We start from the raw sequence: 15,555 nt of genomic DNA, 5'->3' as shown, positions 1-15,555 counted from the left end.
CTCTCGTCTACTTCCAGGTATATTCTTCTCCAGGCTTCAGCTCCCTTCCGTACAAAGCACTCTTGTTCCTGAAAGCCGTTAGTTTCTGGTCCTGCTGTCTATCCATGTACCATCCGATGACAAATCCCATGGGCACCAGTATGTTCATCCAATGCTCACGAGCGAGTGCCACAAAGTTCACCATGGCTACCTAACACATACAAACAAAACAACAGATGCGATGCCAAATTGATTTTGTAGGATGTAAAATACTACTGAAAGAAAATGGCTGTCTAATTAACTTGTAATAACTATGGTTAGAAATTAATAACCACAGATATCTGCGCCGTACAATTACAGTACAAGGATATCTTTGTGACAAGCAGCAGAAGTTGAGGTAGGGGCTGGAATCTGGAAGAGCATGCAGAGTGTTGAGGAAGATACTGTTGGTATCCTGTATTATGCAGGAGATAAAGGCTTAGATCTGGCGGAGTTTGTTGTGGTGGTTAGGTTAAGAGTCCTAGAAATTATATATCCCAAAGGTGTTATGACGAAATCTCAATGATGTAACAATGAGTCAGTCAGTCTTAAGTTTTAACCATGTATGGAGCTCCAAGGTCAGCCATGCCCGAATGTAGAGTCTGTGATGCTGATATTCTTGCACTCAGACCTATATTTTTTTGACAGTTATATGTGTCTGTTTCAGCAAACTACCTCAATCCAATGAGCCATGTATTGGAGTGGCTAGACACAAATATTATAATCTTTGAAAAAAGAAAATGAAAAACTAACGATGATGTCACAATCTCTCCTATGAGACACAGTCCCAAAGAAATTGTGCCATTTTGTCATGAGCATTGGTAAGGAGGACCAAGTAGCCTATATGAAGATAGGTTGAAAAAGAGTTGTCCTTTAACTCTAGCTCACAGTGCTGCAGCCAGAATGTTAACTGAAACCAAAAGGTTTGAACACATCACCCCGCTTTTCTCTTCACTAGCAACATTTCTTGTGCACATACTAGTGCAGGCCAAGGAGGTATCTCCACAAATACGTTCCACTGTGTTTTATTTAACTTTCATTTAATAACTGAAACTCAATGGTGTCATATGTCACAGATACATCATCAATGTCTGACGTCATAAACTGACCACATGAATACATTGCTACAAAAGTGTCTTTTAAAAGCGGGCTAACAACATAATCACCTTATACAGAACATTGTAGTTAGGCTTAAAGCATGTGGATAATGAGAAAATATTTTAGAAGTTTTGTTTTTGAGCTGTGCTACTGGAAGGAGCTAAGCTCCAATCTGGCTTTGTTCGGTACGAAGCGTCCCGAAGCGTGGCCCACATCTGGCCTGCATGCTGGCACAAAGCGCTCTAAGTTTGTTGTACGCTCAGGATCACATTGGCCAAGCTTTGCAGGACGCTTAATGAAATTAACTCATGAATAGCACTGCTCACTTCACATTAGATGTGATTTTATTAAAATGTTGTAGCACACTGAGAGTCTATGCTTGTCGTATGGAATTCGCTATATACAAATGGACTTGACTAAACTTGACGATGTGATGAATCTGTCATTGGCAAGGTCCATATTCTATGTTGTTTTATTCAAATTCCACTTGTAATACAATGTAACTATTTCCTTTTCTAACAACATTTTTAGGGAAACGGCAGCCATATGTGTAATTATGGAAATAGCAGAGTCTACATTATAGCCCAAGTCAAATGTTTTCTGGCCTGCAGGCAGCCATTCATAGAGAAAGGGATACTGTGTTAGAGCAGCCACAGGCTCCTGGGAGATATGCAAATGACGGAGAGATCATGCTAATGCATGTCTATGAGTCTATAATGACGGACCACAGTGAGTGATCCTGGTTCCGTCTTGGTGTACACGAGCAAAAAGATACTCAAATTTAGTTTTTATACACGATCAGGCGTAAAACATTTTCTATGAAGCTCATACAGTATAATGCGTTATACCTTCATAATATATTGCATAGTACTTTACATTGTAAGAGTGGCTAAGAGTTGCATTATAAGTATGGTTCTAATACTTAATATAGCCAGTAATCATAATTGCTCTACCCCTTTTGCATTAAATGTTATAATGTTATGAACATCAGGGTGCTTTCAGCATAATGGATGGAGAGTGGTTATGGTGTATAACATTTCTATGATGGCTTATTGTCTGCTTCAACTAAATGAATGATTTACTAAATGATCATTTATCCCTATAATGTGTTTATATTTATTTAGATGAAACTAGTTTTTGTATTCTTTTTATTTTTTATTGTTGAACTGTAGGCAAAGCCATCTAGGGTTGACATACTGTACTGTTGTCTTCTATTGATAGTTCAAGATTGGACACAGAGGCCACAATATTGTTACACTCCGTTTTGTTTATTTAAAACTTGTTAAACAATGTGCTATAAAGAACCATGATGTACGTAAGACCTTATAACCTTTCATGCTAAATCAATATAGCAATTATAATAGTGTTATAAATTATTATAATCATTCTTATAATGTTAGTGAAAACTAATTCCACACACTTTTTAAACTTCTGTAAACCTGTGAATCAAAGCTGATTCTTGAAGAGGGTCATCAACGCAGACTGAAGAGGCCTGCTATAGGTGGGAGATGTCACTGCGTGCCACTGACGCCTGGTCTTTGTCTCGCGCTGCCCTTCTCGCCAGGTGCCCGTAACGTAACAGGGTGGAGGAAGTTCTGGAGAGGGCGAGCGTATCCTTTCTGTTCAGTGGCTCCATTTACGGAATCGAGGTTTGATCACCACCTGGCACAAGCCCACTCCCCTATTTCACTTCTTCCCCTTCTCTCACCCTGACCACAAGCACTTCCTGTCTGTAATCAACCACGGTGACTGCCGTTGGCCTCCGTTCACACTGTCAGCACCCCAGAATAAACAGTGAGATGAAGAGCGAGGGGATGGAGGGAGGATCGGGAGGGAGAGAGAGTAAGAGATATATAGACGGAGACAAGCATGCACAGAAAGTAAAGAGAGAAGGGGGGCAGAATGAAAGAGAGAGAGAGAGAGAGAGAGAGAGAGAGAGAGAGAGAGAGAGAGAGAGAGAGAAAGTCAGTATGATGAATGCTGACTGTAACATTGTGTAACTTGAACAGATTATTCATTGTGCTATTAGTTTTCAGCAGCAGCTTACCGCTGCCAACCTACACATTGAGAAGCATACTGGCAGTGGCAGCTCGGTTTAGGGGTTTCAATAATGTATTATTGAGGGTTAGAGGACTCATAGTTGAGTAGCACAGTGGCTCTGAATCTTCGACCGCTGTGCACACGTAAGACAAGACAACATTCCAAGGTACAGCTAATTATCGGTTCTCTGAAACGCTCTCTCTCTGAGACCATGTATGTACATATCAGAATATGGCGCTGTATAAAGAACTAATGGAAAATGATTTAGGTCAATCGAGTTTTAAAATGAACTCATAATTAGTCTGTAATATTTAGTTTGACAGTGGTTTTCAACAATTTGTCAAACTTGCACTTTCTCTAAGGCACACCAGCTAGTGAGTATTAATAGTTCAGAACCACAAATGTGCAGTGTAGGTAGATAGATACAGTAGATTTACTGTACATGTGTACTATGTACACACACTATATAGACATTTACCAACAGACCAGCAGTCTCTGAAGTGATGCTGCTATCCCGCTGTAGGTCTCACAATTAATGGTCTCTTCTTTTGTTGTTTTCTTTTCACTTTTTGCCAACAAGAGAAGTATCTCGATAAACATGTCTCTCTTGTTCCAAATCATGTTGAAATATATTTTTTCCAACAATTTATGAGAGAGGAATCTGGTCGGTTTGGATACAGGGGGGAGCGTTTTGTTTCACTCAACGACATCCTGCGTGTGTGTGTGCAAGGATGATGAAACGTGTGATAATAAATAATAACGTATTAATTATGTCCACTGTTTGCCAACTCAGACGTACTCTTCAATGCACAAGACCATTGGTTGCTCTGCATGGAACGAGCTCGCCTAGCGGCTCACTCAGGCATGTTTGACAAGACAGATTGATACCGTAGATACAGTAGATAAATAGATAGTCGACTCGACGCGTGATGCCATGGGATGCTCAGTAAGCGCACTCACTCAAATTGCGGCTTACTTGGGCACGCCTCACATGTCTCAAGGCCTCGCTACATTAGCCTGGCGGGCCATCCCTCATTCCTCCTTCCCACAGTATGAGGTCTGGACATCAGCAGATAGGCACCGAGTATGAGAATTTGAAACACAGTCACTGATTGGCCCCGATCAGAAAATGATCGGGGCCAATCAGTGACTGTTTTAACTGCTGTCCGCACAACAAGTGAAAAGCTTCCCCTGATTGGTCCATGTGTAGTTGGTGACGTAGATGCTTGCTGCAGCATTTTCAAAACAACATGGCTGCCCTCGATGCAACAAGTGTAACAGTAAACGCTGAAACAATAAAACAAGCAATAAGTGAAGTTATTTCAGAGTTGGAATTAATTACAACAATTAAAAAGGAACAGGAGCATACGCTAGCGGAGTTCATCGGCCGAAAAGGCGTGTTTGTTTGCCGCTCTTCCGACGGGCTGAGAGATGTTTTGCTACGCTGATTGGTTAGAGGAGTCTGTCTGTCAAGGCAATTACTCCTGCCCACTTTTCAAGCTGCCTATAGCCCAAAGTCCAGACTTATATTGTGGGAAGGAACGAGTGAGTGAATGCACAGTATGAGGCTGGCTGGCCAGGCTATCACTATATTGGCCTGGCATGACCAGACAAATATCACTGCAGGTCTGTATTTCTTTTGCAATGGCAGATTTGTCTGGTTTCCAGCTATCGTTATATATTATATGTGTATATAGAGGGGTAGATACATTCTCAGGTATTTATTAGAAGTTGACAGCAGTTTTTATTGCTGTTCTTTAGTTTTCAGCTCTCTCCTTCCATGTCCTGTCTCCCACTGCCTCTCTCCCACTCTCTCCTTTCTTCCCTCCTTTGTGTACTCCCCTTACTGTCTTTTCCAATTCTTCCTGCACTTTGAGAGGAAGACAGATTGTTACGGGGAGTGTAAAGAGAGTACAGTAGCAGCCCCCTTAGTATAAACCCCTTTGACCATCCTGGCGCAGATCAACCCCCCACCCCTGCACCCTCTGTCACTAAGAGCCCAGCCTGAGTCGTTCATCTAAATGAGATAGGCCAGTGAAATCAACACCAAACAGTTCCCTAACGGACTCGGCTATCCTCAGTGGTCATATGTTCCCCATAGAATATTTAATAGAGAAACATATAGAGTTGAGGGCAACATTTCTGAGAAGCAAAAACTCGGTTCCAGGAAGTTAAAAAGAAAAATGAATCATTCAAGATGTGAAACAGTTAAAAGCTTGAGTTCAATACATCTCAAGTTCAAGGCATGAAGCATATACTCACAGCAAATTATGCACTAAGTGTATATCATATATGCTTAAAATATATTTATACAACAAAAACAAAACACTTTGGATCAACAATTTGACCATTTGAAGTAGCAAAAACAACCCTGGAAGAGGGGGGGAATGGGGTGGCTTCTCTGTGTGTGTGTGTGTGTGTGTGTACAGACGATCAGGTTGAGTTTCAGACCCCTAGCTCAACGTCACAACTTTTATAGATGCAAAGCTTTGACCATGTCAAAAATATCCCTGGCCCCAGCCACAAGCCCTGCCCTAACATCCCACTGCAGCTGCCCGGCTTGAAACCTTCTGTCACGGGACCAACACAGCACTGTGTGTGTGTGTGTGTGTGTGTGTGTGTGTGTGTGTGTGTGTGTGTGTGTGTGCGTGCGTGCGTGTGCATGGAGGACATTTCAAGACTTCCTCTAAACCTCTCCGCTTCTTGCTGTAATGGGAAGGCCGAACAAAACATCATAACAACATTAGTCTCAATTGCAGCACAGTACAATGCTAAATATTCATTTAACTCCCAGAGTGGTGTAAGAATTGTCCAGAAAGAGTCCAGAGTTAAAGGAACACTCATGATTTGTACTGTGGGCTCACTTCCCCCTTACCAAGTCCCAGACCTGTCTCTCTAGACTGCTCCATGTCTGGGCTGTCAAATAAGGCTGGAAAGAAAAATCGGTTTGCAGCCATGAAACAAACATCTACCCTAAAATAGAAGTCATATCTTAATCCTTTGATCTTGGTGTTAAAATATTGAAAGCCTCGGGTCGTACGTGTATTGGATGTTGTATTCCCCCCCCCCCCTCCCCCCTTTTCAGACAAAGAGGGGCAGATAAACACACAAACAAAGTGAATGTATACCAATAAAGCCTCTGACACTACAGTCTGTGACTTGACATGCATTGTCCAGGGTCATACAGTAATAATATTGCTGTCGGGAAAATCTTTATTCAACAAGTGAATTTCTGAGGATTCACATTTATAACAATGCACTTTTTGAAATTCAAGTGTGTACTGTATTTCATGGTCTGGAATCAACCCAGCATATAAGGGATCCATGTGAAACTTGGATCAACAAAAATCAAATGCATCCGTTGTCATCCATTATGCAAGTTCAGTTTTAGGGTGGACTTCCCCTGAAACAAACTAGGGAGCACTGAGCAGCCAAAACAACCTCCTGCCGATGGTTCGCCTCTAGCCTCCGGTCCCCCTAGCCTGCTTCTAGACAGCAGTCCTGGGACCCACACAGCTCAAAGGGAGGGGCAGAGAAGCCCCTAGGCCCTCCCACCAGCTATAAGACCAGAGGCATACGGAAACACTCAGACACCAGGCACACGTGGAACTGAGCAAAGTGGAGCAAGAGGGAGAGATAGACACTTAGACACAGAGAAAGAGAAAAGTCACAGGCAGAAAATTGCCACTGGAGACTGCTAGACCTACAGTAGTATTTGCTGCAATTTGGACTGAGGCAAACAGACAGAGAGAGAGAGAGAAAGGACACACAGAGGTACACAGACAGAAAGAAAAGGAGAATTAAACTGGCATTTCATTGTGCATTATGACTTATCTTGCTTTCTTCCAAAGGATTAACTGAAAGAGCAACTGGTCGTTAGAATTTCAATTGTCTGAACCACGAGAGACACACAAAGGGATTTGAACCTGCAGCCACCTGTGGCACAGCAGCTCGTTGATGAACTTGTGCTTGACTACAGTAATTAGCTCTACAGCTTAACAACTGAGTGAGGAAAGGCAAAGAAAAGCCCAGATCTGTATTTTAAGGGCTTCATCGCTCTACACACTGACTCACCTATAGTTCAAGAGATTCAGCTTCAAGGCAGGAGGAGGACATAAACCAGTATCTGCCTTGGACATCTTGAGTCAGAGCTTCTAGAAACCTTTCAACAAAGGTCCTATCACAGACAGCAAACATTAGCAGCAAATTCCCAAGATCAAGGGCTTTTCTTTGGAGGAAAGCCTGAAGACCTGAAGACCATTGACTGTCATTGCATTGGAAAAATGACGTTCGCCATGCTCCGCACGGCACCTCCCGCAGGTCGCTATCTGTACGGCGACATCGCCCTGCTCTCCGAGGACGACGAGGAGAACGGGAGCGAGGGCTCGGGCTCCGAGGAGCGCACCACCAACACCTCCTCCTCTCACTCGGCCGCCTTCCGCCTGTCCTCCTCCTCCTCGCCGTCTGCCTTTCACATCAAGGTGAACAGGAAGAGGAAGCTGCAGTGTGCAGGAATAGGGGCAGTTGGAGGCGGCATACGCCTGGGGGGGCCCCAGTCAAACACCATCATTGGACCTAACGGGGAGATCCGGCAGCGGAACGCGGCCAACGCACGGGAGAGGGACCGCACCAACTCTGTCAACACGGCCTTCACCGCTCTTCGCACTCTCATCCCCACTGAGCCTGCTGACAGGTACAGAGCGGCATGTGATGAGGAAGCAGCAACACTTTATCTTTTGTGATAGGGTGTATAATCACTGTGCTGTTATGGATTAACATCTGTATGTTTGTTTCAAATATCTTTTATTCTAAATTCAAATCAAATACTTATACAGTGCTTCCCTATTTTTCTAAAACAAACATAGCACATAAAATAAACAGTCACAATGAAAGAACACAAACGATGTCAAATGTACATATGGGGTGAATTCTCATAACTGTTCACTACATCTGCATGTTTGTTTATAAAATATTATGTATACATAAACTTTTTATTCTCAATAAATATTTATATAACTTGAGTACTAAGCAAAGTAGATATTACAGTGTTTATTTCTTCTAATATTTCATGTGTATTGGTTTATGGAATAAAACATAATTTTCTATCAATAACAACACTACTGATAATTTGTCAAAAGGTGATGCCTTTTGGGATGAGAATGTGTAGATCAGTACATCAGTCATTTTGATACCAATAAATCTTATTTCGATTTTGATTAATAGGAAGCTGTCAAAGATCGAGACGTTACGATTGGCCAGCAGCTACATCAGTCATCTGGGAAACGTGTTGCTATTGGGCGAGGGGCTCCATGACGGACAGCCCTGTCACGCCCCCTCACCGCCGTTCTTCCACCTGAACTCCTCCCCCAGCCGAGGAGCTGACCAATCGGCTCAGCCCAAACACATCTGCACTTTCTGCCTCAGCAACCAGAGGAAAATTGTGAGTGGATGAAAGACACTGTAGATTGATTGACAGGCAGACAAGACTGATACAGCACAATCATAATACTGTATGTGTTACTACTAAATCAGGTCAACTATTTCATAGAGCTCCACAGCATAACGCTTTAATCAATAATGTAGGTTAAAGGGATAGATCATCCCCATCATTTATTTTTTATTTTTTATTCCTAAGCCAATAATTTCAGGAGACTCTTTGTGTATCCATAGGGAACAAAGCAGGTTATTGTGTCTCCATAGGAAACCACTGCTGGTCATCAAATGATTGGCTTAGGAATGTGACAAAAACTATAATTATCCATGAATTCAAGTCTCCATGGGGTGAGTAATCGATAGGAAAAAGTAATTTTTTGGGTGTACTCTCCCATAAGCCATCAAAGGAACGTCAGAGAAACATTATTTCAACACACAATCTATACACAGTTGCGACATGTAATGATAGAATTGAATATAGAATAGAATAGAAGCAGGGGCTGCCCATTAGACAGCCCATTATTCCCACCTCCCAATAATCTTGAAGAAATGTTAGGTTAGAGTTAGGTTTAGGTTTAGGCTTAGGCTTACGGTATTTACAGTATATTGCGTGGTGTCAGACCACTGGTACTTCAGAACCATGGGCCGTCGGGCACGGCACCCTTGAAGTCTGGTTTCCCTGAACTGACAGCTGTGTTGAACCTGAAGGACCATAAAAACATTGAAAAGGAATGCATCTGGGATGAGATTGCTTTTTATTTAAATTTTTTGAGACCTACTTTTTATGCATGTATTGATAGGACAGTAGACTGACAGGAAATGAGGAGAGAGATGGGGAGTGACACGCAGCAAAAGGTTGTCACGAACGGGATTCGAACCACGCTAGCGCTGTCAGGCTGGCATTGCAGCCTAGGGTGCCCGGACCATCACGTTGGCGGCCCGGCCCAGAGATAGCTTATTTTACCTTCAAAGGTTTGTTAGACGTAAAAGTTCACCAAGCACCACTTGGAGGAAACTGATCATAGAATGTGGTGATGATTTGGGGGAAACTCTTCCACGGCATTGGGGGTGGGACCAGTGTTTAAAGCTGACCTCAGATCAGTGACTGCCTGTAAAACAGATTGGCCTTCAGGGACGTTTAAAGGGGAACCTTCTTAAAGTCCTCTTTGAGGGTGAAGGACTGCATGTTATGGTACTATAGAGGGTTGGCTTTAGTGGGGGAGTTTGGAGTGAAGGGTTGGGGTTAGTTGAGCAGGTGGCCAGGAGGAGGGTTTGTGTGTAACTTACAGGATATAACAGTGAATAGAAGTGTTTCTCTATGAGAGCTGACCTCAAAGCTCAAACTTTAGGATCAAAAGTACAACATACTGTATGGTAAAATAAATAGATGAACATTTAGTTGTTAGACAAACAAGCTTCAAAAACACTCACAGTATGTGGCAGGAAAATGTTTAATCTTAAAAAGTCTAAAAGTTTAGTGAGTTTTATGACCCCGGGGCCTGTGAACCACCGCCATCCAAAACCACATGTATAATTTCAAAAAATTCATATAAGCCCCAGTCTCACTATGAGACTGATTTCAACCAAAGACTGTCCAGAGAAACACAGTCTTCATTCAACACAACAGTAATAAAAAAGATCTGGCCTAGGAGTTGTGAATTCTAGCATCCTCAGAGGGAGTGAAACCAAGTTATCCAAACAGATCAATTCCTCCTTTCATTGACCAAGGTGTGGAGTTTCATGTCAGAACGGCCTCAGTGTATTGGACATGGGTTCATATTCCCACCAATGCAGATGTAGCCACTGAACTAATGTTCATTTCTGACATACACACATGCACACATACACACTTACACATACACTGCTGCTGCACTAGTACTGCTGCATGCTCTGAGGGAAACCGGTCAGAAAACTCCTGCAATACTAATGCAGTACAGATGCAGGCAGGAGTCCTTCCAGGCCTGGCTGGATTGAGTTTCCTCATGATCGAATATACAACCGAAGAAGTAGATATATTTAAAAATCAAAATGAGTTCGACATACGTAACATAGCCATTCTAACTGAGAGATCATCCAGGATGAATGTGGTATCGTAGCAAATGAATTACAGTTGTATTTACATTTCTTTGTTGATTGAACTGAACCCGATCTCAGCTACTTACTTCAGCCCTTCCACAATGACAACCACTGTACATGAGATGATAGAAAGGTGAGTTTTTACTCCGCAGTAGGCCTTATACCCCCCACCCACCCCACCACAAACCTAGTGGCTGCCCATTTAGCAGGATTTATGGGTGAGGAGCTGACATCTGGCAGACTCCCCCGTTACCCCAGCAGTGTGTGAAAACTAATACCCTCCCAGTGTCTAAACTCTGAGACCCCTTAGCTGGGGGATAAGCAGAGTCTCCATGGTGCCCCCCCCCCCACCTTCTCTTCTCTCGTTCTCTCTCTGAATCTCTGAGTGTGAAAACCTAGACCTCCTTGGTGTCAAAAACCCAGACAACCTCAGCTGGGGAGATAACCAGCGTTTTCTACTGTAGTGTTGAAACCCAGCTCTTTCTCCCTGGACCCCTGGCCTGCAATACAGCTCCCTTCATCGGCCCGCTTGACCCCCTCTTTCTCTCGTACTCTTCGCAAATCTCTTGATCTTCCTTCGCGTCTCTTTCGGTTCTTTCCTCGAACTCCATCATTCGATCCAATCATTCTCTTCTCTATTGTTTTTCCTTTTAGTTTCTCGCCCTTTCTTGCCCCACAATCTCCTGTAATCTCCCTCCTCATTCTGTCTGACTTTTCTCTCTCTCTACCTCCCTCATCTTTCTCTCTGTCTTTTCTCTGCCTCTCCATCTCTCTCTTTCCCTCCATCCCTCGTCAGTCAGTGTGTCTGTCTGTCTGTCTGTCTGTCTGTCTGTCTGTCTGTCTGTCTGTCTGTCTGTCTGTCTGTCTGTCTGTCTGCCTGCCTGTCTGTCTGTCTGCCTGCCCCCTCCCTCCTCTTTGTCCCAACCCTGTCTCTCCCTCACTCTCTCTTTCTCGTCTAGCACGCTGTCTTTGAGTATAGATCAGTCTGGTGGAGGTCAAAGCTGTCAGTAAGAGCCGTGTAATACAATCTGCTGCTGTAGGCTCAATACTTCAGACCTGAAAATGCATACCTAGTGTAGCAGCCAAGGCCCAGCCAAATAGGTAGGTATGTCGCTAGAGACTTCCGAATTGATGGGATTTGGCTGTGGAACGACATATGGTCACGTTATACAGATCATATATGATTCCATGTTGCAATCTATCTACAGTATATGTTATGGCATTTCACCCTGTCTCTTGACTTATACGCTTAATTTAATGCCGTTCTTTTTCCAAACTTTGTTTTGCAACTCAAGAAAAGAGATGAGCATCATAACCGTCTGTCTCTGTCAGGCCGAAACCATGTCTCTCCATTTTATTATTTTATCTTTTTATGCGTGTGTGTATATATATATATATATATATATATATATATAAATTATTGCCCTTTTATACTTTTTATGGTTGAACATTTTGCCTGGAATGACAGGCATTAAAAGTGGTTAAGTCTGTCTGCGGGATTTTAGAAATATTTAACCAATAAAAAGTATTAAAAAGAGCTAAATGACTAAATAATAACTATTGGAACAAGGCAAGTTTTTTTTTTTTTTTCATTCCTGAAAAGCAATAGTTTTGGACATAGCAGTACTGTACAAGGTAACGCAGAAGGACATACACACCTAGACAAACTGTGTTAGCATGGGGGGGTTGGATGTGGGGGAGGAGCATAGGAATAAACAAAATAAGTACAACCGTATTATACTATTTATTTTATTAAATATATAGTGATGATATTGCTGGGTGGCAGTGATGTATGCGTGATCACAAACCTACACTCTATATCATTAAATGTGCGAGTATGCTTGTAAACTAAAGAGGGTGGAGTAACTGGGAGTGGGATAGGTGAGAATAGAGCATTGCAGTGGGCGTGGTTTACTGGTCCCACTAAAACACATGAGAAGGATAGAGTCCGCAACAGGATAGAGTCCGCAATCTCTGCTTTATTGCTTCAACGTTTCGATCTTCTTCAGGAATAATTATTCCTGAAGAAGATCGAAACGTTGAAGCAATAAAGGACTCTATCCTTCTCTTGTATTGCCGTTTGTCCAGCACCTGGGCTAGAGTGGATTTGTGCATGCACTATCACCCCCACTAAAAAACATCCCATTCATTTTAATCATAGACTTTCACGAAAATATTTATACCAATTATGTTAAGCCTAGAACCAAGCCATCCAGGATTGCAGTGGATCATGACCATAAAACCTTTGTTTCTATGAAAAGGACATTTTGAAACACTTCGCTAAACAAAGGGTAGTTATTACATGTATATCTAATTATTTAATAAAAATATGTTTTCACATTGGATCAAAGGTTGTATGGTCATGATTCACTGCAATCCTGGATGGCTTGGTTCTAGGCTTAACATAATTGTTATAAATACTTTTGTAAAAGTCTATGGGGAAAATGAATGGGAGATTTTTTAGTGGGACCAGTAAACCACTTCCGCTGCGATGCTCTATAGTTAGAGAAGTCAGGGATGGGGTGGAGGAGAAATAATGATTTCACTGCATTTGGTCCTAACTGTTATTATGGTTACACCTTTCCATTGCGATATTGTGGTTTATGGCATCATCAATAATACTCGGTTAGGACATATTGTACCAAAATGTTCTCATCTGGGCAGTTTTTGAAAATGCCATTTTACTCCAGATTAACAGAATTTCCCTCAAGTGATCTTTTACACTTGCTTGTGACTTGCTCCCAGTTGTTAATCAAATGAACCCTTGTGTTTGAAGATCTACAAGCTCACAAGTGTTGCGTTGTAACCTATTGGGAACTTGTAGATGAGCTATTTTCGGCAAAGATATTTGGCATGGAGGAAAGACCTTGTCGGACCCCAGTCAGTGACGTATACAGGCTTTAAGTGGTAAATGGTGAGGTTATGGGCACTATAATATCTAAATATAGAAGTGCTTGATTCAATACAATACAATAAAAAAACAGAATCAGCGGATAAAGTATACAGAATACAAATTCCAAGTTACTCATAGGCAAACCGAAGGGGAACCAAGTTCACCCGGAGTTCAAATGGTTAAAAGTATGATCTAGTGAACTCGGTGAAAACCATTTAATTTTCCTCGTAAAAGCGGTTATATGCTGAAGTGGGCGTAAGGGCAGCATCGGCGCTGGTGATTACGGAGAGGAAACAATCGTCGAGGTAAAATGAGCCACTCTGTCCCAGGTGCTGTGTGTGCTTTGTATGTTTTCACGGCCATTTGAGGTTCATCACAGCTGTCAAGATTGCTTAGACCAGCAGCCCTCCATTACATTCTTTTCCAATGTGGAAAGAGGCAAAAGTGAGAGAAAAACGCATGTTCATTTCCCTTCTCACCGCCATGCATGTAGACAGCATCACTCACCATGACAAAACAAACCAAAAGAGTATAAACCAAAAGGATTACGGTGACTGCTGCACACGATATTATATCATTTAACCATAATTCAGTCTATAAGTGCTTGCGATATTGCAGATGACACGGTGGATGTACCATTAGATGAATATGACATAACAGAGTTGACACCCAGCGCTGACTGAGTGATCTTTAAAATTCCCAACCTGCTAAACATTTTTCACAAAGGTGTAACAGTGCAGCCGTACGTAGCAGCGCACACAGGGCTGCCTGCATGGAATGCATGTGGTGGTCAGGGGCGTCACACCATATTCTGGGCCCTGGGTACAAGGATTCCCTGCAGGCCCCCCCCATGAATGTTAACTATTGAAAAATAGCAGATATACAAGATCACAGCGCGGCGCTTGTAGATCTGCTATTTTTTTTAAATCGTGAAAATGTGTGCAAGAAACCCATGTTTCCATGTCAGTGATGCTCAAACTTTTTCATGTGAAGGACCTCCAAAATGATATGAATTTGGCCACGGACCCCCATCTCAAAACATTTAGTTCCAGGGACCCCCCCCCCCCCCGGAAGCAAAATTAGAGTTACAAATGTTCGCTTAAAAAATACATACGTATATTCAAAGATTTGCGCACATTTTCACGACTTTTCAAAAAATAGCAGATCTACAAGCTCGCAGCGCGGCACTCGGTGCCGCGCTGTGAGCTTGTATATCTGCTATTTTTCAATAGCTAAAGTTACTAGGGCCCCTCCACCTTGGGCCCTGGTAACTCAGTCCCACTTTCCTACCCCTTGTGACGCCCCCTGCATGTGGTAAGGAGAGGGACCACGATGATAGCTACATCTGTGAATGAAATGTACAGGGCCGAGGACTGTGGATTGAGGTGTGCTTAGAGCTGTTCAAATCCCTGTGCTGTCTGCTTGATTTATCTACACATCCTGTTCTAGGCCTCTCTTCCCCTGCTCATCTGTATTGATGTCAGCTACCTGGCCTCTGGTCTACCACCGCAATGCTATATGATTACAGCTCATTTAAACTGCTTTGGCTGACACGTCTCTCTGGTCCCAATCAAGACGTTATTTTGAATCCAACTATTCGCGATTTTTGAAACGCACACCGTAATAGTACATTAATATACCGCCATTAACACAAGGTTACCGCGTGCAAGTGAGGCTTACAGAAGAGAGGTGGAATTCCACGTTAACGGGGATGGCGATGAAAGGCTACATAAATAACAATAACACATTATTTAAGCATATTAGCATTCATTTCTATAGACTTCAGCATTTGTTAACTCTGTTGTTCTGATCTTATTTGATTCATTCAGACCAGGTCACATTTTATTCAATTTCCAAATGTAGATTATCAGCACTTTGTTTGCCCCTGATGGCATCTAAACAACTATTCTCTCATACTGTAGGTCGGAATTGACCAATGAGGAAAAAAAAGAAGAAGAAAAAAAAAAAATATATATATATATATATATATATATATA

At 42.4% G+C, this 15,555-nt stretch overlaps 2 protein-coding genes across 2 annotated transcripts in view; one reads left to right on the top strand and one right to left on the bottom strand.

The window, feature by feature from the left end:
- Positions 1-7: 7 nt before the first annotated feature.
- On the bottom strand, positions 8-184 carry LOC308301271 (NADH dehydrogenase [ubiquinone] 1 beta subcomplex subunit 1-like; the record flags this gene model as incomplete). The annotated part of the gene is made up of 1 exon (XM_080745194.1): positions 8-184. The coding sequence occupies one exon, from the start codon at positions 182-184 to the stop codon at positions 8-10; it is 177 nt and encodes a 58-aa protein (XP_080601320.1).
- Positions 185-7,439: 7,255 nt separating this feature from the next.
- scxa (scleraxis bHLH transcription factor a) overlaps positions 7,440-15,555 on the top strand; it is a gene marked incomplete at both ends in the record, with an annotated part of 17,260 nt that continues 9,144 nt past the window's right edge. The window contains 2 exons of the mRNA XM_080745182.1: positions 7,440-7,849; positions 8,380-8,596. Of these exons, the coding sequence (XP_080601308.1) occupies positions 7,440-7,849; positions 8,380-8,596 (627 nt within the window). The remainder of the gene's footprint in view (positions 7,850-8,379; positions 8,597-15,555) is intronic.

This window comes from Nannobrachium achirus (genome assembly GCF_963921795.1).
Source record: "Nannobrachium achirus genome assembly, chromosome: 2".
In the NCBI taxonomy this organism is placed as follows: domain Eukaryota; kingdom Metazoa; phylum Chordata; class Actinopteri; order Myctophiformes; family Myctophidae; genus Nannobrachium; species Nannobrachium achirus.
The sequence above is the reverse complement of the archived record's forward strand: the minus strand, read 5'-3'. Positions and strand labels throughout refer to the sequence as shown.